Source organism: Pongo abelii, chromosome 15 (genome assembly GCF_028885655.2).
Source record: "Pongo abelii isolate AG06213 chromosome 15, NHGRI_mPonAbe1-v2.0_pri, whole genome shotgun sequence".
In the NCBI taxonomy this organism is placed as follows: Eukaryota; Metazoa; Chordata; class Mammalia; order Primates; family Hominidae; genus Pongo; species Pongo abelii.
The window spans coordinates 92789357-92813359 of NC_072000.2; the positions used below are offsets into that span (position 1 = coordinate 92789357).

A 24003-nucleotide genomic window follows, 5' to 3' on the forward strand; every position below is an offset into this window, starting at 1 on the left:
TCTAAGGAAGCACAGGCCCAGCTTCTAAATCGACCAAAGGGTTTTAAAGACTAAATTCTAGCATTTTCTGAATGCTTCACAGTAGATGTTCCAGAAGAAATTAATAATGAATGACTATAATAAGCATTCCAAATGATATTCTAAAATGAGGACTTTCTGGCTGGACACAGTGGCTCACGCCTGTAATCCCAGCACTTTGGGAGGCTGAGGCAGACAGATCACTCGAGGTCAGGAGTTGGAGACCAGCCTGGCCAAAATGGTGAAACCCCATCTCCACTAAAAATACAGAAATTAGCCGGGCATAGTGGTGCATGCCTGTAATCCCAGCTACTCAGGAGGCTGAGGCAGGAGAATCACTCAAATCCAGGAGGCAGAGGTTGCAGTGAGCCAAGATCGTGCCACTGCATTGTAGCCTGGGCAATAGAGCAAGACTCCGTCTCAAAAATAAAAAATAAAATGAGTGCTTTCTGTGCTCAAAACTATCAACTAAACTATTTCATCAAAAGACCCCACTAATCAAGAAAACTGATGCCAGAGATACCAAAATTGATCAGTGGAAAACATTGGTTTATAACTCTACATTTTGGGGAAGTGCACATTTCGATAATTTGTATTAAAGGACACTAAGATACATGAAGCACTGTGTAAGTTTGGCAGACATTAATATACTCATTTCAGAGGCAGTAAACCTGTGAACCCTCAATGTTCTGGTTTGCTCTTGAAAATCATACTATTTCAAAGCTCAGTAATGTGGATAGATTTTTATTCAGAAATCCTTTCATATTCACTAACTGCAATTAAAAGTTTAAAATTACATGGCTCTTAGGAACGACGTCAAACATGCAACATTTTAAGAGTACTCGATTTAAACAGTAATTTTGCCCTCAGAAGTTTACTTATCAAATTATTACAACAGGAACACAAATAGACCATATATTACTCTTTAATTAGATTTGTTTTACAATATGTTCTTGTCAACGAGCTATGTCAAACTGTTTAAACCTGATAGAAGAGCATTTTCACAAAAACGTACCATGGAGAGGGAGGGGGGAGGGGGAGGGGAAGAAGCACTTTTTCTAGAGATGAAAAATAGTCCCAGTAAAAAGTTCTTACTCCTTTCTTCTAAGGAGCTCGTTCTGAATATTTTCACTTAGTTCTACTGTTCTTTAAACAGGACTTTAAAAAGAATTTTGTATTTACAAAATGTTCCTACAAAATGTAATTTTTTAATTTTGTAAAATTAAAAAATTTTTTAATTTTGTAAAATAAAAATGTAAAATTTTAATTTTGTTCCTACATGAGAAGTGTGCGTACTTTCAATTAGTTTTCATTAATATCTTCTGAGTTTTCCTCTTAGGTGGTTGGTTTTTGGGTAAGGCAGAGTTAGGCTGGTGCACACACTATTTAGGAAGTCCTGTCTCGTGGCTGACAACATACATGTAGTGCTCAAAGAAGTGAGTTAAGGAGTGACATGGAAATCAAAATGATGCCTAGAATAGTGTAATTTGGGAAACAGCCCTAGATTTGACATTTTGGAAGCTTTTCATTGTAAGAAGAGACCCCAAAAAGAAGGAAAAGGGAAAGGGTTCCTCGGCTAAATATCCCATTCATCCATACCTACTCAGCGGTCACTGTGACAAGGCCATCTTAATCTGGGCCACAGATGACACTCTCCCCCTGTAACTCAGCCTGGCTCTGTCTATTGGGATGTGCCTAAACGGGATGAGCGAGGGGGACACTAAACAGCTAACACTGACCAGGGAATTAAGGAGCTAAAATGCAAGTACCTCTTGAATACCACAGCAATCTCTGTGCACAAATTTGGACTGTACTTTTTGGGAGAAGAGGTGAAAACTATTATTAACTATTCCCTTCCTTCAACCAAAAGGAAAAATACGCCTCTTTAAGGCTTCTTTTAATGATACTATAATGCTGAATTTATCTATGAAAAAGAAACAATACAGGTTGAGGTGGGAAAAGCCCCAAGAAAACAGAGTAAGTCACTGGCTGTGACAGGACTTGAATTCCCTGGGGACAGTGCTGTGGGGTCAGCCCCTAGACTCCAAGCCCCTGCTTGCCATCCCAGCACCTCAGTTTGAGTATAGATAATACTGTATTTTTGTAAAGACGAAGGCATCCTGCATTTACCATCACACTCCACCTACTCTTGTCCTAGTCATCTTACATACTCTTAGTCCTTAATCTCTCCCAAAACGCTTCTCAGCGCCCATTGCTATTGTGTCATCTACAAAGCAACACATATATTAAAACTCAGATTTGTTTTTAACAAAAAAGTGCTTAAAACCACCCTAGGCAATTGTTTTTCACTTCATTTTCAACCAATAAAATCAAATTCATTTAGATCTATGAATAATACTGAAAAAATAATGCTTATTCTCTTACATTTTAAATAATGTGCCTTCATCCCCAACTTTACATTAACTGACTCATTTCAGTATCTAAATGAGTTGAGCTCTCATTTGAAAAATAGAGAAGGTACAACTATATAGAATTTTTAGGATAAAAAATGTTCTGGATAGAAAAATCCTTTTGATGTTTCAAAATAACACTTATAGATTCTCAGTATAGTTTTCAGTTTGGTAACTAAACCATTAAGTACTCAAGGTTTTTAAAAAATAACAAAAGATAATAACATGATTTTTAAATACAAAGTTATATAGGAGCAACTCATATCTGTGGATCATCCTTACACAAAGTTGTTTCTCACTAGAAAATCCCTAAATATTTGTCATAAAATAAAAACTCCATTATCAAAAATTAGTTTAAGATAGAAATCTATGCGCTTTAATGATTGCCAGAATTGCCCAGCATAGCTTCAGTAAAATAGAGAATTGTCTAGAAAATACAATCTCCAAAATGTGTGCAAGTACTGCAAACCGGACAGACCGGGGCAGGGCAAGGCCCTTGAAACCAAGTCCTCCTTGAGCACCTTTCCCAGATTAGAAACCCCTCTTCAGCCTGTGCTTCGCACATTTCCTTCAGCGCGCTGCCATTCAGACTGCGCCACTTACGTCCCAGTGCCGCGCTGCGTGGATCAAGTGTTAACGGGAAAGTATGAGTTAGGCAAGCGCTTTTTTTTTAAGCTGTAAACGCTTCACATGACTGGCCCCGTAAGAAATGTGGGAGCTTAGATGAGCCTGGAGCTTTTCAGGAACTGGATGAGGACTCTGTACACAAACGTGTACTGGCAGAGAGTCTGCACCAGCATCATTCTCTGTTGCCTCAACGTGTCCAGCACTCTTGGGATGTCCAGCACCTAGGTTGAGAGAAACGGTAATGAAGATAATGTGTTCCCCTGGGGAGACAGAAAGGATGGGAGGACACTAGTGTCCTGGCAGAAACCTGGTTAGGAGATGGACAGTCTCTTTTCCACCTTAGCGTCTTCTAGAAATAAGCCATGATTGCCTACTTCTGATTTTCTGATTAGTTTTAACTATAAATAGAATGTCCATGCAGACTATTTCTTCAACATTCCCCATGTGTAGCTCACTGACTTTGTATGGTTGGACATAATTACCATGTCTCACTAAATACCAAGATTCTACAAAAACATAGTGTGCTAAGTGCTATCAATATCTACCTATTTCCCTCAACGGCTCTGGGCAGCATGAATCATCCTTGAAATGTAAACAGAAAAAGAGTTCTGAGCTCAAATTTGAAAAACCCTGGGCAAGTAAAACAAAATTAAACAGCTTTATTTATCGTATGACTTCTCAGTCTTTAATATGCTAATTGGTACTGAGACTCTCCAAGACACAGCCTTTTGCGGGGAACATTAGTAACATCTTGAGGCCACCACAGTCCAAGGAAATGTGCGCAAAAAGAGCTATTAAGTCACTATGTCCCTCTCTTCCCCAGCCTTGTTTCCACCCAAAAAGGCCAGGCGATCATAAGCGCCATCACCTCATTGTGTTCCAGGCAGGCGATCATGATCTCCGACAAAATCACCACACCAGTCCTTCCTACCCCAGCACTGCAGTGAACCAACAATGGAGGGTTGGGGCTTTGGGGATCACTTGTGCTATTTGTATGGCGTCGAACAGACTGGATCTCTTCAAGATATGCTGTGGAAAATAAATGAAATAGAAAAGTACTCAAGGATCAAGGCGTATCACATTGTCGACTCAATCTTCATATTCTCTCCACTGATTAAGAGGACTGCAGATAAAGAGCACTGGGTGCCAATGAACCAAACTCAACCACCAAAGGACAGTAAGACCTTGAGCAAGTCACTACCTCTGCCCACTTTCTGATCTACAAAATGAAATGAGGGAGACACTGAGTCAGCTGCGGCATTCTACTCATTACCAAATCATAATTTATAAACCTCTTGTTAACCTTCCCCAAAACACTTGTATTCTTTATGTTAAAACAAGTCCGAAGCTTATATGAGAGAACATAAAGGAAATATTTCAGAAACATAAATGTTCCTCTCTGTTTAACAGCTCCAGAGGCAGCTGTCCTGGGAACAAAGTTAAAGTCACTCACATAAAAATCCCTTGAGGTCTTCTGGACAGCCATGTTCAGGCCAGTCTGTGTATTGAAGGTGCCAGACGGTCCTTTCTTGCCCGGTAAGGAGGTGCTTCATCTTCAGGCCCGTGGTGGCATAGCAGCCAGAGTCTGTGCGGAACCGGGTCGTGATCTTAAACCTTCCATAGGTGACAGTGTTGTGCCTGGAACCAAGTCGTGGCCAATACCTAAAGCTCTTCTCCCTTCCACCCTCCTGTTAAAGATAAGCATGGTTAAATGACTTGAGACCCGGCAATGGATGCCTTTCTCACACAGATGGCACATCTGAAACAGAACCACAACCCTACCCTGCCTTTTTCTCCACAGGTCAGGATTCTAGATGATTAACATTAACTGTTCTTCAGAGGCTGAGAAAATCACTTAAGAGAAATGAGTACCTACCTCTTCTGCTGTCACCATTGCTATAATTGCAATTCCCTGTTCCCATACCATCTGCCAAAAATCTTGACAGGTATTCTGTAATGGTCCCTGTGTGGCAATATAATCCCATTCGATTCCACTGACAGAGACCTGGGATTAGAAAAGGTTAAACACATTGATGTGTGGATAATATACATAGGTATGTATGCATGCATTCATGGTAGTACTAAAACAGTTTTTTTAAAAAAGTAAAAAGTAAAAAAGTAGTAAACTGGATTATTCAGCAGAATAAGGAAAGACTTTTATCTTTTCCCTTGTGAATACAATTTGCATTACTGACATTTTTATAAACTTAGGTACTGTGAATATACATAATATCTATGCAGCCTGCTTAACCTTGCTGAATCTCAGTTCTCATTTATAAAATAAAAATACTGCCTACCGTCATAGGGTCGTTGTGAGGACTGAGTCAGTATCTATGGTACCTGGCACACTAACTCAATAAGTAGCTGTTATTGCAGCCATGGTGCCTCTTCTTTAAAAAAAACTTCCTACTTAGGATAGTCTCACCTCTGAACTTGAGTCAAGGTCACTCTCCACAATAATATTAAGTTTCCACTTAAGATTTAACTTTCTTGAGAGCAGTCTAATACAACAGTAATTACTAGATTTGTAGTTAAGAGACCTGGGTTAAAGAACCCGGGAGGCGGAGCTTGCAGTGAGCCGAGAACCTGCCACTGCACTCCAGCCTGGGCGACAGAGCGAGATTCCGTCTCAAAAAAAAAAAAAGAAAAAGAAAGAAATTTTAAACAGCAATTATAAGATATGTGATCTTCTTGGGCTTATTTTTTTATTTTGCATTGCTAATATTCATCCATGTTATTACATACAGTTCTATTTTATTCATTTTTTACATAACTGTATCATTACATATTAAGTGATTAAAAACCAAAAAGCTTATTCTTCCTTTTATAATGCTATAAAATGAATAAAATAGATTAACCATACCTATATTATTTGCATATTGGCTGCTTTTAGAAATATACCTTCATTGTGCATTCTGCTCATTATTAATGATTGCTTTAATATGTCTCAAAGTATGTATTAACATATGATTTGAATTTTGAAAGTCAAATTTGACTGACTTTGCCAATTGAGCTATATACACCAAACATTTTTTATAAGTTGAACATGTGAAACTGCCAGCTCCAAGGCTGACTAAAAATATTGACAGCTGTGATCAATAAAAGCATCTGTCAAAAGGGTATGCTAACATTAATAATATTTTATTTTCTCAATTTATGCTGAGAATAATGAGCTGATCAAGTTACTTTGCAAGTGTAGAAAGTAGCAGGTGTAAATCATAATCATTTGATAAGCCTTATTAGAACACTTTTTGGTATACCTTTGAGAAAGCAAATAACTACTGACTGAGAAATAAATCTTTTGCAAAATTATTCTATAATATTTCTTTTTCTTTACTTTCAATAACATTGGGAGTAACCTGATCAAATTCTCAGTTTACAAACCATTATAAATAATTTTTGACAATAGATCACCATATCATCGTAAGCAGATAATGCCGAAAGAATATCCAAAATTGAGTGACATTCAAACAAAGCCTTTTTCATTCTTATCTACTGACTTAGGTGAGCAAGATTTTTCAGTTAATGTCATTAAAGTGGAAAATAGGAGATGAATTGGTGTTGAATATGTTAGCAACAATATTATAATTACATTCGATAGCATTTTTTCAAAGTTCCACTCATCTCATTAAGATTTAGACTTCCAATAGTTTTACTTAATTATTAATGATTTATCAAAATCTATAATAACTTTGTGATGTTTTGATATTGTGTCCTGATAATAATTATGATAGTAAATCAATGCAGAACACATTTTATAACACTCGAAGCCTAATGGTCCACAGGAAATTAAAATATTAGGCATGTTTATCTACATATTTTGACAGATGAGAAAAGTATCATGTAAATTTTAGTTCAAGGGGATAGAAGAATGATGTAAAACATCCAACTGTTAAACAATACATGTTTATTATTGTTTTAATGGATGATGGGAGTTAACACTTTGTAATAGTATTTACACACAAGTAAATACATTTTAAAAGAGAAATAACATTTTTGTTTTTTAAAGTCAATATTTACAGTGTTCCAGAAATTAAAGCTTTTGCTTCTATAGCATGATAAAAATTCTGATGTCAAATTAAACTGTATTGGAGAGTTAAAAAAAAAAATCTTGGCTTCATCAATACTGAGTGACGACAATAACTGTCTCCAAACACTCACTAAACATAAAACCCAGGGCCAAGCCTTGTGCCACACGCACTCTCACTCAGGGCTGCCAGCCCCCTAGTCACCGCTCCACATTGTCTCACTGAGCACCCAGTGGCTGAGTGGATGAGTACCAGGTTATAACAGTGAATAAGCACTAGGAAGGAGGAGGGGACTTGTGAGAAGCTGGCAGGGTAGGTGTCATCATTTATTTATTTCCATACAAGTAAGATGAGGTCCCACCTCATTTTAGATCTAGGAGTCAGACCCAGGTCTATCAAATTCTTTCCTCTATTCTGCAAGTGGCTGCTAAAGATTTTGAAATATCACTACAGAACTACAGTATCATTCATTCTTATCCATCTAGTCATGAGAGACTGGATGAGTTATTTCAAAGAAATGCTCGGTTTTTAAGTAAATTATGCTGATATTATATTTAAAAACAAAATAGTATGTGCATAGATTCCCAAAAGCCATCAAGGGGTACTGGCATTCACAGGCAGACTGCCAGTCTCCAGAAAGCCTTGGTGTCAGCTTGTTCCCTTCTCAAATAATACTTGCAAACTAAAGAAAAAAACCACCACCTGTCCACACTTACTCATTCACTCACCATGAGATTTCTCCTTCCCAAAATAAAGAATTGAATGTGGCCAGCATGAACAAAGGGTACAGTGAGGAAGATGGAACATCTGGCTTTATTCCATCACGTGTTGTGAATCATCATTTTGTCCATTTTCATGGAAGTGATATTACCCCAGATAAGGTGCCAAAAACATCCACTCGGGAAGGACAGCCTCTTCAATACATGGGGCTGGGAAAACTGGATATCCATAAGCAGAAAAGTAAAACTGGACCCCCTATCTCCAGTTTTTTTCCTGGAACCAGTATAATGCCATTAAACATTACCCCAGTTTAATGGCATTATACTGGTTCCAGGAAAAAAGCACTTCTTCAAAGAACAAAATGATACTTAAAAATTATTATAAAGAGTATGTAAAGAGAACAGATGGCACCTTGGTAAGTTGAAAGCTTTTGTGAACACCATCAAAAAGCCCAGACACTTTTGTTACATAAAAATGCATGTCGGTATGCGATGAGGAAAAACTAGCAATTCAGTGGCTCCCAGAAGAATTTATGAGCTAAAAAGAGGTCTTCAGATTTAGAAGGACAAAGTTCTAAAGCCAGGCAACAGAAGGTCAAGGCTGTAGGGAGCCATGATCACACCACTGCACTCTACCAGTCTGGGCGACAGAGCAAGACTCTATCTCAAAAAAGGCAAAAGAAAAAAAAAGCCAGGCAAATAAGTGCGCTCTGAGTCCTCGTAACAGTGTTGGGGGCAGAGTGGTTTCGCACATGGTGAGTAGACATGACTTTGGCTCTGTCTGATAGACACTTTTTATCTAGCACTGGTGTGTGGATTTCCCAGCTTGTAGTACAGTTTGTCACAAATGTTCAAAACTAGGGTGTTTATCTAAAACAATAAAATAAAAATAAATTTTAAAATATCTGAATTCTAAACAGACATGAATACAATTCTTACCATTCTTGTAACTTAACTGAAACTGCATGTGCTGTTTATTACTTGAGGCGTTCCTCTCACCTTAATATGTGATGCGTTGATGTAACCAGTGTTGTTTTCTTTAGTTGGGACCAACTCCACTCTCGCATCATCATAAGGAAGAACATCTTGGAATCGATTTCTTTCTGCATTTTCAGGGAGTCGTGCTGTTGAGCACTCCCCATCAACTAGCCGTTTCTTAAGAATTCTTTCATATTCTGTGAATACCATTCCTTGTTCTAATCGTTGTTCCAGAATTTTACACTATAAAACAGAATATGTGGAATAACATGAATACGGCCACATGTCATGGCTACCTTATGACTGTATATTTGAAATCTTGTTTTCTGCTTCAAATCTAGCACTGTATAATATTGAAAAATCTAGGTTGGGCACGGTATGTCATGCCTGTAATCCCAGCACTTTGGGAGGCCAAGGAGGGAGGATCACTTGAGCCTAGGAGTTCAGGACCAGCCTGAGAAACACAGTGAGACCCCGTCTCTGCAAAAAATTAAAAAACGAGCCAGGTGTGGTGGTGCATGCCTGTGGTCCCATCTACTTGGGAGGATGAGGCAGGAGGATTGCTTGAGTCCAGGAGGTTGAGGCTGCAGTGAACCGTGAGACCCTATCTCAAAAAAAACAAAAAAAAAAACAAAAAAAATTCTAGGTGAAAACAAAGTTAAAATTTTAAAAAGCCACAACAACAAGAGTTAAAAGAACAAAAGACAATCATTTTGGTGAGAAATATAATGCAAACTTTTGTTTAAAGTTGAAAATTGGCCTAAAGGAATTTGTTGAATTCATTTTCTCTAGATCTGTGGTCAATTTTGTGACCCCTAATAGATGGAATTCTCCTGGGGAACAGTAAATCTAGGGGACGGATAACGAGTTCCAACAGCTATGAACAAATGTTTCCATTTTATATCATACGATATATAAAAGACTAAAGCAGTAGGAAATATTGGAAACTGCCTCCAGGATCCTGTTGTAAAGCAAATGTATGCCTATCTGATTTTGATGTAATAAAACCTCATAGAAAATACACCTCAGGCACAAAGGAAGTTTTGAAAAAATTGAGAAACTACTCTCGAGATAAACTTTCAATATAATAAAAGTCAATGTCTGCTGCCTTTCCTATGTATGCTCCTGTATTTTTGTAGATTTCTTCTCACTTTATAAGGCCATCAAAATCAAGACTGCCCCAAAAGGCCAGGAGAAGGTAAAAAAGAACACTGAGAAACAAACAAACAGAAAATCAGCATTCAAACCTGAAATTATCTATTAAGACATTAGCTATACATTTGGCCCAATTTTGAGGCCCATATTACAAAATTCCTTAACACTCATTTGTTATTAAATTGTGTTAGAAAATTCACCAAAATCTCATGAAGGCATTTGCGTAGTATTTACCGGTTGTTCCAGAGAAGGCACAAAGCCCTGTGTGTCCCATACATACCCTTTCATCATTCGTTGCTCTGGTAGCCACTTCCTTTTCTTCATCAGGCAGAGGCACTCGAGATAAGGAGAGTCCATTTAGGGCAGCCAGTTTAAGAGGACCAATTTTTTTTGCATCTACTCGAGTCTTTTTCATTCCCTGTAAAAGGATTTATATGTATATATGAAATATACACAAATACAACCCCTGTGAAAAGAAGTTTCAATGCACTGAAGACCAGGAACACGGAGTGTTCTCCTTTGCCAATAAACCCAGAAAGATTACACTCCTTCACACACCACTTGTTTAACAAACATTAGAAGGAAGACATTCCTTTCAAGGCCAGAGCCCTGATAAAGTCTTCCAGATAGAAGGTTTTGAAACACGATTGGTTACAAAGTTCTGTTGTAATGAAAGGTGAGGCTCCAGGCAGACTGCATTCCTTTTAAAACAAGACAGACGTAAAAAATCAGCTGAAGTACAAAAAAAAAAAAAAAAAAGCTTTAAATGCAATCACTTGACTATAATAAGCTTTTATAAATTTTTTTTTTGAGGGTCTCACTCTGTCATCCAGGCTGGATGGAATGCAGTGGCACCATCATAGCTCACTGCAGCCTCAACCTCCAGTCTCAAGCAATCCCACCTGAACCTCCCGAGTACCTGGGACTACCAGCACATGCCACCATGCCCAACTAATCTTTGTGCGTTTTGTAGAGATGGGGTCTCACTATGTTGCCCAGGCTGGTCTCAAACTCCTGAACTAACTTAAGCATCCTCGTGTGTTGGCCTCCCAAAGTGCTTGAGATTACAGGCGTGTGCCACCATGCCTGGCCAGCTTTTATAATTTTTTAAATATATAAATTCTTTAAGTCATTCTGAAAAAATTAAATGCTTTCTGCAGCAGCCCCCTTTGTGTGTTGAAGCTCCCTCCTCATATGCTACTCTGCATTCTAGTGCAGACTTAGATGACCCGGGTTAGATCACGCTACCTCTCAGAATGGCCACATTTTTAAACAAGGAAAATAAAACAGGGCTAAAATCTCCATCATGACACCAGGAGGACAGAAGAGAAAGCATCAACAAAATCTTGTCTCCTGAAATCAAGTGTTTCCTAAAGTTATTATTAGAGCATGATTTTCCTCTCTGAGAATAATAAGCATAAGAACACTAAGTTGACCAGGGGCGGGGGCTCATGCCTGTAATCCTAGCACTTTGGGAGGCCGAGGCAAGCGGATCATGAGGTCAGGAGATTGAGACTATCCTGGCCAATGGTGAAACCCCGTCTCTACTAAAAATACAAAAATTAGCTGGGTGTGGTGGCGCATGCCTGTAATCCCAGCTACTTGGGAGGCTGAGGCAGGAGAATGGCTTGAACCCGGGAGGCAGAGATTACAGTCAGCTGAGATTGTGCCACTGCATTCCAGCCTGGGGGCAGAGTGAGACTCCATCTGAAAAAAAAAAAAAAAAAAGAACGCTAAGTTTCGTTGGATACACTACAATTCCTTGGATGACATCAATATAATGAGTAGCCCCAATTGGAAAAAAATGGTTCTGCCCTGTAAACAAAATCAGTGTTATTCCAGCTCTCTCAGCCTGTAACAGGCCGCAAAGCCCCAAGATAATGGTGCAAGAACAGAGGGAAAAGGCATCTTGGTAAGAGAGGAAAAAAATCCTAAAAGATTGCTGCTGTAATTGGAGACTATGACTGGTACCTAACTCAAAAAGCTAAGTGGATTAATTTTTAATTTCATAATTAATATTTGATCATGAGCTCCCCATATAATGCAGTCTAGACTAGAAACAGCAGAGGCCTGGGTTCACATCTGGCCTCTAACTGACCAACTTCTTTCAGGCAAGTCACTTCTCCTCTGTAAGCCTCACCTAGACAGAAAGAGACACATACACCCAGACACAGGCATACAGACTAAAAACTTCCTGCTTAGGCTGAAATTTAATGATTCTAACGTGCAGAAAACAGTGATGTGCTGGTAATATTTAACAACTGGCTCTTGGAAGGAAGTTTTGATTGGTGTTTGCCCATATCCATGGTGTAAATACTCCCATCACAGCCAATTTCAAACTGTTAATGTCACATCAATTGGCTCACAAGATTCCTGAAAATTTAAGTCGGCTCTTGCCTATCAATATGAGCTAGCTCTGGCACTTCTCTGCCTGAAAATGACTCAAAATATCCCACACTGGGACACGCTGGATAAAGTTGATTGGCTGTGAGGTCAGTTCAAAAGCCAGTATTGGAAGAATGTTGTATGTAGTCAAAACTAGCCTTGAATATGCCTTAATTAGCCCTTAGAATATAAGCACAGGATTTTAATGCATACCCTGCACAGTGATTTCTTATGTGAGAACCACTGCACTAAAGGGTACAACAAAAAGAAAATCTTTATGTAGATGTATGAGCACCCAAACCAGTCTGCCTTTAAGATAACAATCAGGTCACTGGAGGTGGAGATGGGTGGAGAATTCTAAAATCATTCCTACTTGTCTACAGTTTATTTCACTGTTTTTAATACTAAACCTCCATAACCTTAATTCGCATTAGGAAATTTGTTGTAACGATTAAGATAATGGCAACCTCATGTTACTATGAAAGGTCAGAGGGTACAATAGGGAATTGGCCTCTTCCACTCTTGAAAGCCATTAAGTTAAATGTATGATGCCACCTCACAGTAATGATAATATTGACTAAGCTCTTTCAATGTGCCAGAACCTCATTTTTATCCCCCCAACAACTGGGGTCCTCTCATTTACAAATGTAAACACTGAGTCACAGAGAGATTAAACAGCTTGTCTGAGGTCACATGGCTGCCTCTTTTACAAGGTAATCAGTGTCAAAACAAATAAAAGCAAATCTTTGGTTAAAATCAGTTATGCCGAATCATATAATTCAGGAGGCATTTTTTCATGCCTAACTGCATGTGGGACATAATGCCACAAAGCAGGCAGTGCAGGAATGACCGCCCTCGTGATCTGAGGTTATCTTGATGTGGAAGCTGAGGTTCTGACGCATGAAGGGTCCTGACCGTGGTCACAGAGAACTAACAAATGGCAGGCTCTAGACTCAGCCCCAACGTTCTTAACTCGTAGGACCTTTGCTCTTTCCTCGTGAGCACAGCTGCCATACCCATTCTTTAAGTAGAATCCTTTAAGCAAAAAGGACCAAAAACATAATCCAATCACATAATTTTACTACTGCTGTGGTCTTAAAAGTCAATGGGAGAGAAAAGTTCTTTTAAGAGAACCAAATTCATCAAAGTCCTCAGATTTAACTGAACCTACCAGACCCCATTCAAAACATACAGGGATAAAAAAGGTCTGAGTACTGAGCTGTACTCAAATAGCATTTGGGGAAAGTACGTGAGTCACACATAAAAACAGACCGTTCTTAATGCAATGGGAAGGGTGTTAACTATAAAAGGACCCTGTCCAGCTGGCTCAGGGATTCAGGTAGAGTTACTTTGGAAAATCTACCCACACCTTATCCCTGAATCACTGCTCCCTACACTCTTAAATCTGTGTCCACTGAAGGCATTGGCCTTTACTGTTCAGGTACGTGAGTTATGTTGCACACTTGTGAAAAATTTAAAAATGAACTTAAAATTCAAACCCAAAACTTATTAAAAAAAGCAAATTTAGGCCAGGTGTGGTGGCTCATACCTGTAATCCCAGCACTTTGGGAGGCTGAGGCAGCCAGATCACGAGGTCAGGAGAGGGAGACCATCCTGGCTAACATGGTGAAACCCCGTCTCTACTAAAAATACAAAAAATTAGCTGGGCGTGGTGGCAAGCGCCTGTAGTCCCCAGCTACTCAGGAGGCTGAGGGCAGGGATATCGCTTGAACCCAGGAGGCAGAGGTTGCAGTGAGCTGAGATCGCACCACTGCACTCCAGCCTGGGCAACAGAGCAAGACTGTTCTCAAAAAAAAAATAAATAAATAAAAAGCAAATTTAAATCTATGGTACTTTTTTTGTTAAGTAGTTTTTGTCTATGTACATTAATCTCTTTCATAAGTACTATAATAGTGTGGATTTTTTCCTGTTTAGCAAGATGTTTGTAGCATCTTAAAGGATCTCATACACTAGGCCAGAACCACACTTGAGATGAGCCCTCCTGTCTGAGTTTGCAGTTTAGCAGCGATGGGGGGAGGAGAACCCTAGTTGCCAGGACACTGGAAGCCAACAGGAGATAGGATGGAGGCCCTAATCAAGTTAGCCTGGCTCAAGTGCAGGGCATGAGGAGTGGAGATGTGGGCCAGGAAGAGCTGGAAGCCTGAGCACTACAACAAAATCACTTCGGTGGACACACTTCATGACAAGGCCGCAAATGCTTAGTCCCAGGTTGAGGACTGAGTTTAAAAGTCTCAGTGAAAGACTAGCAAGGCTTCAACAAGCAATTATGACTTAATAGAACATATACAGTATACTTCAATGCAGAACATACATCTACAATATAGATGATAACAGAATGGGCTGCTAAGTATGGGTTTAAAATTCCAGTTCAGTCACTCACTAGTCATGTGACCCTGGAAAAGTTAGTTAATATCTAAGTCTGTTTCTTCATCTGTAAAACAGGCATAACAATAGGCTTACTGTAAATAGGCCACAAAAGTAGAGGAAATGCTTGGTCCATGGCAAATGCTCCAAGGATGGCAGCTAGAGATGATGCTATTATGCTTTTTTATATTTTGCTTCAAAGTAGGTAAAAAGTGCTTAATTCATATTTATTTATTAGGCTGAATATTAAAGAACTGCATCTTCTACCGGGGACTTTCCTTAGATTCTCAGTTGAATTCATCTTTCTTTTAAATTTAAGAAACCTGGACGTCTCAGGATTTGCCTTAACAAAGTGCCACCTTCCCAACTCCAGAATCACTCTGGAGAATCACGGCCAAGATATGTAAGCTGTATCCACACACACTCCAACCTGGAGAATTATATTAGGATTGGGTACACTTTCCTGGATGCTTTTTTCAGATATCTCTTGAGCAAACTAAATAAATGCACCCCTGGGGTGCCGCATCACCCACAGTATTTTTAATGGGTGGCTAAAGCAATCGTGGCTAAAGTCATGAAATCTTAACTGTCTTTCCCTTAACATTGCATAACTAAAACATTTCATTCATCTTTTCCATTCCTTTCGACAAAGCCCTGTGAATTTACTTTTTCACTTCATCTATAATAATTATCTCCAGTAAAACCACCAAAATTCACGTGGATCCCCATGATTTCCATAAATTTAAATGTGTTCAAAATTAGACAAAAAGAGAGTGACGTAGGGGAATGAAGAACGTTAAAAGAACAAGAAGAGCTGAAAAACACGGGACGTGATGAGTGAAAGAACCGCCAGGGCGAACACGCGGTCCCCTGGCCAGGCACTGCTCGCCGCGTGGCTTACCCCCAGAGGCGGGAGCCCTTCCACGATGTTCTTCTTCCCAGAGAGGAGGTCCGACACCGGCCTCTTCTTCAGAGAGTCCCTCCGGGCTCGGTAGCGGCCCGACGTGGTGAGGTCGGACTCCGACATGGAGGGCATCAGCAGCCCGTCTCTCCAGGGCCGCTGGGCCTCTGCGGTCGTGCGGACGGGGCTGCTGTCTATCATCCTCTTCTCCGCGTCCGGGACGTGGACCTTGGGCTCCAGGATGTGCAGGGGCCCGGCGAGCAGGGCACGAGGGCAGCCAGGTGGGTCCTGGGCCAGGCCGGGCCGAGGCTTGCACGCACGTGCAGGGGGCGCCCGGGGCCCCCTCTGCTCCTCGAAGTCCTCGTCCTCCTCCTCCTCGCTGCTGTGGATTAGCATGGTGGCGTCCGACAGGGACTTCTTATGGCCGTATCTCAAGCCCTCCGCCTCCTCCGGCCCTTCCCGCTGTGTCCTCTCGGTGAAAACGCTGGGCTGGGAGCCCGCCGAGACGGCTCGCGGCACCACCTCTGCCGCCGACGCGGACAGGGTCCGCTCCTTGAGCCGCAGGCCCTCCAGGCCGTGGCTGAGCCCGGCCACCTCGATGCTGTTCCGTTTGTGCAGCTGCGCGTGGCGCGCGGCGGTGAGGGGCTCGCTGACCTCCTGCAGCGAGTGCGCCACGGGCAGGCTGTCCTCCTGGAACGTCTGCACCGAGTGGTGCACGCGTCGCGTGATGAGGTCGGGGTTGCTGCTGCTGATGTAAAGGTGGCGGGACAGGTCTGGCGTGCTGTTGGCGGGCCTGGGGGGCGGGTAGGGTGGGGGTGGCCGGTACACCTGCGTCCGCATGATGTTGGGGGCCGGGTAGTCCTGCGCCTGCAGCTGCGCGTTGGTCAGCTCGGGCACGCTGACCGCGCCCACCACGGGCCGCCGCTCGACAGGGTAGGGGTAGGGAGACGGGCTGTGGAAGCTGTAGCTCAGGCTGAACGGGCAGGGCGCGGCCGGCGGCGAGGGGAGCTGTGCGTGCTCGCGGATCTCGGGCTGGCTGTAGACTAGCGCCGCGGGCCTGCTGTAGGCGTACGAGCTGCCGATGTTGAGGTTTCGCAGCGAGTGGCTCTGCCGTTCCGCATGCACCAGGCCCCTGTTGAGCTGCTTCATCACAGTCTCATAGTCTGGGGTGGGGCGGTAGGACGGGGGTATCAGGGCGCTGTGCCGATGGGACGGGAGATAGTCAGGCCTCATGACGTCACTCCCGGTGATGCTAGGGTTGGATGACATCGGCGAGGGCTGCAAGTAGGGCTGAGGATTATTTAAGGAGTTGGTGCTGTGTGCGCTGTAGACACTGCCGTTACGGATCCGACCGTTGAGGTCAATCTGGGCTCTATCCAAGCTTGTCTGAGAGTGACAGTAGTATCCGTTCTGGTTGGGCACAAAGAGATTATCTAGAAAAAATGAGTTAAAAATGAGATTTTTTTAAATGGACTAATTACTCCAACCAAATACTGAGATCGGCCCTTACCTCTGATGACATTTTTAACACAGCTTGTAAAAATCCCTGCTAAAATGACCTAGCTTTAGCCACACTATCTGAGTGACCCTGGGAGCTTCGGCTTCCTCATGTATAGGATGGGCATGGCTCTGCGTACTTAAGGGGTGGCATTCATTGGGTGACAAAGTGAGACCCTGTCTTAAACCACACCCACAGCAGACTAGCAGACTTTTTGGAACTCTGGGGAAGTTGAGGCAGAGATACCATTCAAGGCACTGGGCTGGGGACTCTGCCTTTCTTCCCTGGGTAGGGATGCGGCCTTGCTGCTGCTGAGCTAGTTCAAGCACCAACTGTCTGTAAGCATTTCCTTAACTGGAATTTTTTATTGTTCTTCCCAAATGAATATGAGAGCTTCGACTGTAAAAGGGTAATGGTATAGCAGGATCTGAACTTCTCTGGTCCAACAGTGTCACCAGCAGCCACACAGCCCATAAAGTGTCCAGAAGCCAAGAGGAGCCACATTAAACAGCTGCAGCTGCCCCCTGCCCTGGCCCCCATGTTTCAGGAAGATCCAGACCTGCAGCTAACAGAATCAGTTTAACCTCATCTTACAATAGCTATGCATGTGTCCCTGCCCAGGGATGACAGGGGCCATGTTTCTTCTAGTCAATTTGTAGCTCACCTGCCCTCTGTTACTGAGGATGATTTCTAACACTCAGCAGCCAACTCCTTCAAATAACAATTTCCTCTGAAAGGCATTCTTTTTGTGCTTCAAAAGCTCCATGGTTGATTTATGTGATCATGGTGATACTTAAGTAATACACCACAATCCAGTGGGTACACTTTATTCTGGTGGCACATGCAGCTGTGAGGAAACAGCACTCAAATCTCCACAGTATTCTTCTGCTGACACACACAGCACTTCCATGTCGCTGTGCTTTCCTCATCTATGCAAAGCTTGGTCATGGCTCCATCTCTGCAATCCCCCTTTCCTCACTGCTGCCACAGCTCGGGCCCCTACCCCAGCTTGTCTGAACTAGCTCTGTATACACCTAGTCTCCCTGCTTCTGCACCCCACAAACCATCTAGCCATTTATGAGACTGTTATGTGGAAAAGGCAATACTAAGAATAGGAGGAGGAAAAGATGGTTGGAATACAGGCAAGAAAAGGGGAAAGGTATGCATGAAATCACCATAATTCAAGGAAGGGAGAAGAGATAAAGGGTTACAGGAGTCCAGAGGAAGAAATGCTCATTTCCAGCCTGGGTTGGGTTGATGGGGACAAGGAAGAGAGAACCAAGAACCAACTCGCAGAAGATATGGCAGTTAAGGGGACTTGAAGGGTAAGTGGGTGGGGTGGGCATGTCCAGCTTCCATCAGAAGTGAGGTCTCTCGACCTCTCAGAGCACGCAGGGTTACGCCCTCTCACCCCTTGATATCAGGCACAGCAATGCAACTAGTAATGGTCAAGGGAAAATGCACAGAGGGTTAAAAGCTAGCTTCCAGGCTCTCTTCCAACTGCAATACTGACCAACAACATTCCAGAGAGAAGAGCCTCTCCAGCTCAAGCCCCTACGGCAGACTCAGACAGGGCAGAGCCCTCCTGCTAGTGCAGTGTGCAACGGACCAGTGACCTTTACTGTTACTTCCCTGAGAGTTTGGAACGGAGTATTTTGTCAGCACAGCATAGCCCTGCCTATCTGGTCTGCATGGCAGCATGTGAATGGAAGAGTGCATGGGGTAAGGGCACCTGAGGGTGCAGAGCAGCACTGGCAAAGCCAGGGTGTACCCCTGGGCAAGCTGGGGTGGCTGGAGTGTCAGATAGCTACAGAGGAGTAAAATAACTTGGGAAGTAAGGTTGGAAGGGCAGGCTCAGGGAATATTGTGTGGAGTCTCGAACACCAGGCAAAAGAATGATCCTGCACACAGCCGTGTGCAGTGGCTCACGCCTGTAACACTAGCACTTTGGGAGGCCAAGGTGGGCAGATCACCCAAGGTCGGGAGTTCGAGACCAGCCTGACCAACATGGAGAGACCCTATCTCTACTAAAAATACAAAATTAGCTGGGCGTGGTGGCGCATGCCTGTAATCCCAGCTACTTGGGAGGCTGAGGCAGGAGAATCACTTGAACCCAGGAGGCAGAGGTTGCAGTGAGCTAAAATTATGCCATTGCACTCCAGCCTGGACAACAAAAGTGAAACTCCATCTCAAAAGAAAAGAAAAGAAATGTTAAATGTAGATGAGACCCCTGGGAAGCTCACAGACGGAGGGAAGAAGCCACAGGACAGACCTGCAGAGCACACCAAACAATACTGATGGGAAGGAGGAGGGAAAAACCTAGCATGCCAGGAGAGTTTCCAGAAGGTACAAAGGCTTGAATGTGATGGTGAGGGGATGTGGGGGTGCTGGGAGCCTCCCAGAGGGCCGCTTTAACAGAGTGGCAAAGACAGAGGAGTGGGTGGGTAACCAGCAAGCAGAAGCAGCACACAGAGAGTACTCTTATAAGTCAGTGAGAAAGGGCCGGGCGCGGTGGCTCATGCCTGTAATCCCCACTTTGGGAGGCCAAGACAGGCGGATCACGAGGTCAGGAGATTGAGACCATCCTGGCTAACATGGTGAAATCCCATCTCTACTAAAAATACAAAAAATTAGCTGGGCGTGGTGGCAGGTGCCTGTAGTCCCAGCTACTCAGGAGGCTGAGGCAGGAGAATGGCGTGAACCCAGGAAGCAGGGCTTGCAGTGAGCCGAGATCGCGCCACTTCACTCCAGCCTGGGCAACAGTGTGAGACTCCGTCTCCAAAAAAAAAAAAAAAGAAGTCAGTGAGAAGAGAAAGCAGATCACTCAAACCATCACTTAAAGGGAGGAGAACGAACAATATTAAGATGTTTATAGACAGAGGGAAGAGAATGAGTGGCGAAGTGAGACTAACAATGCAGAGGACAGCCAGGTCCTGGAAGTGGGAGGGGCCGGGATTGCAAGTACCAGACAAGGGCAGGGTGCAAGAGGGAGGAAATACAAGAACATGGCGAGCGGGACGCTCTCGGGCTCTACACCCAAAGCCCTGCTCTCTACTACCCACCTCACTGCATGAAAACCCTGATCTTTACACCAGGGCCGACACAAACAATACAGTCACATCCCACCTTCTGGTCCCTTCATGCATCACTCCCCTACCAGTTCCTTACCTGAGAGGAAACCTGGACCACTCTACTCTCCAAACACACCCTGCTTCATTCTGTGCATGGCGTTCACTATCCCCAAAACTCGGAACAGCAACCCCGGTCAAGTTCCTGCCTTTCTACCTGCCGAAATCCACCCATCTTTTCAGATACAGAAAGTTCTTCTCAATCTCCCCAATGTGATGAGTCTCTCTTCCATTGAGGAGCATGGTAATTGCACATGCTGTCTCAGAAAAACTATCATATTCGTTATTTGTGTCAGGAGTGGTGGCTCAGGCCTATAATCCCAGCAGTTAGAAAGGCAGAGGCAGGAGGATAGCTTGGGCCCAGGAGATTGAGACCACCCTGAGCAATATAGCAAGACCCCATTCTCCATGAAAAAGGGGTTCAGGGGAGAAAGACAAAGTTATCTGTGCACCTGTCTTATCTTCAACTATTAGATTCTAAGGTGTGTGTTTTTTTTTTTTTTTTTTTGAGATAGTCTCCCTTTGTCATCCAGGCTGGAGTGCAGTAGCACAATCTTGGCTCACTGCAACCTCCACCCCCACCTTGGGCTTAAGCAATCCTCCCACCTCAGCCTCCTGAGTAGCTGGGACTAGAGGCACATACCACTATGCCCAGCTATTTTTTTTTTTTTTTTTTGGTAGAGACAGGGTCTGGCCCTGTGGTCCAGGCTGAAGATAAACTTCTTAAGATGTGGAAATACTCATCTGCATAAACCTCCTTAGCATTTGGTATAGCCCCATACAGAGAGAGAGTATAGAGTAAATGTTAATTGACTGCTTAAACTTCAGCTTGGGGATTTGTTATAAATATAATTCCTTATACTTCCCATGTGAAAACTGCAGTAGTCACATGTTTAACTTTTACAATAGGAAAGCCTCTGGCAGGGAAAGAAAAGTAACCCTGGGAATTCTTTGTCAGATAGCAAAGAAGCACTTAAAAGCTAACAGGGTGGTGGTAAAAGGACATAGGAACCAGCTTGATAGTTTCCCATTGGCCAAATTTGAGATCAGTGGAGCATCAAAATTTGATACTGCACGTTTTTACATATATTCAAGAACCCAAATATACGTGGATCATCTGAGGTCAGGAGTTTGAGACCAGTCTGGCCAACATGGTGAAACCCCGTGTCTACCAAAAAATACAAAAATTAGCCAGGCGTGGTGGCATGCCTGTAGTCCCAGCTACTTGAGAAGCTGAGGCACACGAATTGCTTGAATCTGGGAGGTGGATGTTGCAGTGAGCTGAGACACGCCACTGCACTCTAGCCTGGGTGACACATTGAGACTCTGTCTCCAAAAAAAAAAAAAAAAAAACCCAAACAATATATTGGCTTCTTTTATGAATCCAGGATAGCTATTATCATGATGCAATTTGGGGTGCAACTTCAGCCAAAAACTGTCCAGGCTTCACAATCTCCAAGCATTCACAGATTTATCCATAGTAATAACTATGTAAGGCATGGCAGAAAAAGTGTACTTTACCTTGAGAAGAAGCATATGGTTCTGTATAATGTCCATTATAGTGCAGCTGCGGTGGGGGAGGCATCACGTAGGGCTGGGGTTTAGGGTAAGAAATGGAGAGTTTGACACAGGGTTGAAACACATTGCTTATGTAATACAGGTAAAGTTATTATCCACTGGATTCTTTCTGTTAAAAAAAAAAAACTTCTAAAGGAATTAAATATATTATATATGGAAAATCAACATGAAGACACAGTAGTTCTTAACATATCTAGCATTTCTGTTTCCCCAAATGGCAATGTCAAGCCCTATGACTGATACCAAGGACATCAGGCTCCACAAGAAAATCTGCATCTAAAAAGCTAAGAGCAAGAAGGAATAGATACAGATTTCCTTGTATAAACATTTGAACATAAGAAGCTTATATGTATTATAGTCAATCTTATTAAAGTCATCTAGTATTTTAAATATATACCAACTTAGGATTACTCTTGGCCCATAGTCTAAATTCTTAATATTAAGGTCAGACCTAATATTCAAATATGTATAATATAATAATATAAATATTAGGTTGGACCTATGGGAAAAAAATTACCATTTCTTTGGTTAAAAATGATGAAATATCAATACATTTTTATGGTTCAAACTAAAAATTAACAGTATTGAAAGCAATTTTATTAAGGAAAAACATCACTAAAATATAAAAGCAATCATATTTTCCTTGTTTCTTACCAGAGACATCCTTGAAGAAGACCTCCTCCTGATTGGGTTCACTGTGACAGTCTGAGTTTGCCTATAAAATAGGATGTCTCTGAGAAGAGCACATACACACTCTCTCTTAAATTCTACCAAAACAAGATATAGGAACGTAAAATAATAAATCTTCTAAGGCAAAAAAAAAGACAAGCTATCTAAGTCATGAAGTCAAAGAAAAGAAGGGAGGTTCCCTGTTGGCCCGTGGGGCCTCAGCCCTTTCCTGCTGCCCCAACCCCTCAACCTGCCCTGTGGTTTCAGGCTCTCCACACAGCATCATCGCCTGGACCCACAAAGGGATCAGAGCATCTTTCCCAGGCCCATCCAATAAACCTTTGGATTAGCCTTAAGCAGTGGGGAAAGAGACACGGCTACATCACCCACACACTTGTCGCAGGAGAAGCTGGATTCAGTGCAAATGCAAATGTGTTTCTCCTATGCGCTGGGGAAGCCCTGGGTCCCTCCACTAACCTTCCTCCCGGGGGACCATCCACTGTCAACCCAGAAGCCTCAAGCAGTAAGAACTGCCTTTAATTAAAAGTCTGTTAACCACAGACTACAAACATAATGAAGAAATGAATTTATAATTTTAGTGACAAGAATCTACATTTCCAAGTGCAGTAAGCATGCTCCTGTAGACCCAGCCTCTTGGGAGCATCTTGGGCCCAGGAGTTCAAGACCGGCCTAGACAACATAGCGAGACCCCATCTTTTAAAACACTCAAATATAAAAAAATTTCACACATACATATTTTTTAAATCTACATTTCCTCCAAGGAACCAAGGGAAAGCAAAGCACAAAATTTGGTTCAGTGAGCCAATGGTAAACCCATTTACCTTTCTTTGCAAGAAATTTCTGATTTGTTTTGAATATACTTTTTAAAAAACACCTAAGGCCAGGCGCAGTGGCTCACACCTGTAATCCCAAACTTTCAGAGGCCAAGGTGGGTGGATCACCTGAAGTCAGGAGTTCGAGACCACCTGGCCAACATGGTGAAACCTCATCTCTACTGAAAATACAAAAACTAGCTGGGCATGGTGGTGGATGCCTATAATCCCAGCTACTCAGGAGTCTGAGGCAGGGGAGTCACTTGAACCCGGGAGGCAGAGGTTGCAGTGAGCCGAGATTGCGCCATTGCACTCCAGCCTGGGCAACAAGAGCGAGACGCTAGTCTCAAAAAAAAAAAAAAAAAAAAAAAGTACCTAAACGTATTAGGGAGTGCTGACAAATACTAATGTGATAATGTGAGATTTTAAACTATTCACACAGCAAGTTCTATCTTTAAAAAAACAATAAGGTAAAAAAAGGAAGCAGAAACAGAAAAGCCCATTTGTAACTATTGTTTTTAAATAAAGGCAATATTTTTTTTTTCTTCTGTGTGGTCAGTTTTACTGCAAGATCTAGGAACCTAAACACACTGGATTCTTGGCTTTGTTGATGACATGTAGTTTTGTCAAAGCAATTTTTCTTAGACCTTTTACCACCTATTCCTGGTTCATGTACTTATATAACACATA

At 42.5% G+C, this 24003-nt stretch overlaps 1 protein-coding gene across 3 annotated transcripts in view; it reads right to left on the reverse strand.

Annotated features, from left to right (window-relative positions):
• Positions 1-746: 746 nt before the first annotated feature.
• PTPN21 (protein tyrosine phosphatase non-receptor type 21) overlaps positions 747-24003 on the reverse strand; it is a 90274-nt gene continuing 67017 nt past the window's right edge. For 2 of the 3 annotated variants that reach the window (XM_024231683.3, XM_054530359.2), the window contains 9 exons: positions 22466-22526; positions 21755-21839; positions 15608-17040; positions 10217-10354; positions 8803-9024; positions 4933-5061; positions 4510-4744; positions 3925-4085; positions 747-3277 (listed from right to left, as the gene is read on the reverse strand). In XM_024231683.3, coding sequence (XP_024087451.1) covers positions 3149-3277; positions 3925-4085; positions 4510-4744; positions 4933-5061; positions 8803-9024; positions 10217-10354; positions 15608-17040; positions 21755-21839; positions 22466-22526 — 2593 coding nt within the window. In that variant the 3' untranslated portion in view covers positions 747-3148. The remainder of the gene's footprint in view (positions 3278-3924; positions 4086-4509; positions 4745-4932; positions 5062-8802; positions 9025-10216; positions 10355-15607; positions 17041-21754; positions 21840-22465; positions 22527-24003) is intronic. The other variant, XM_063715674.1, reaches the window with a different exon arrangement.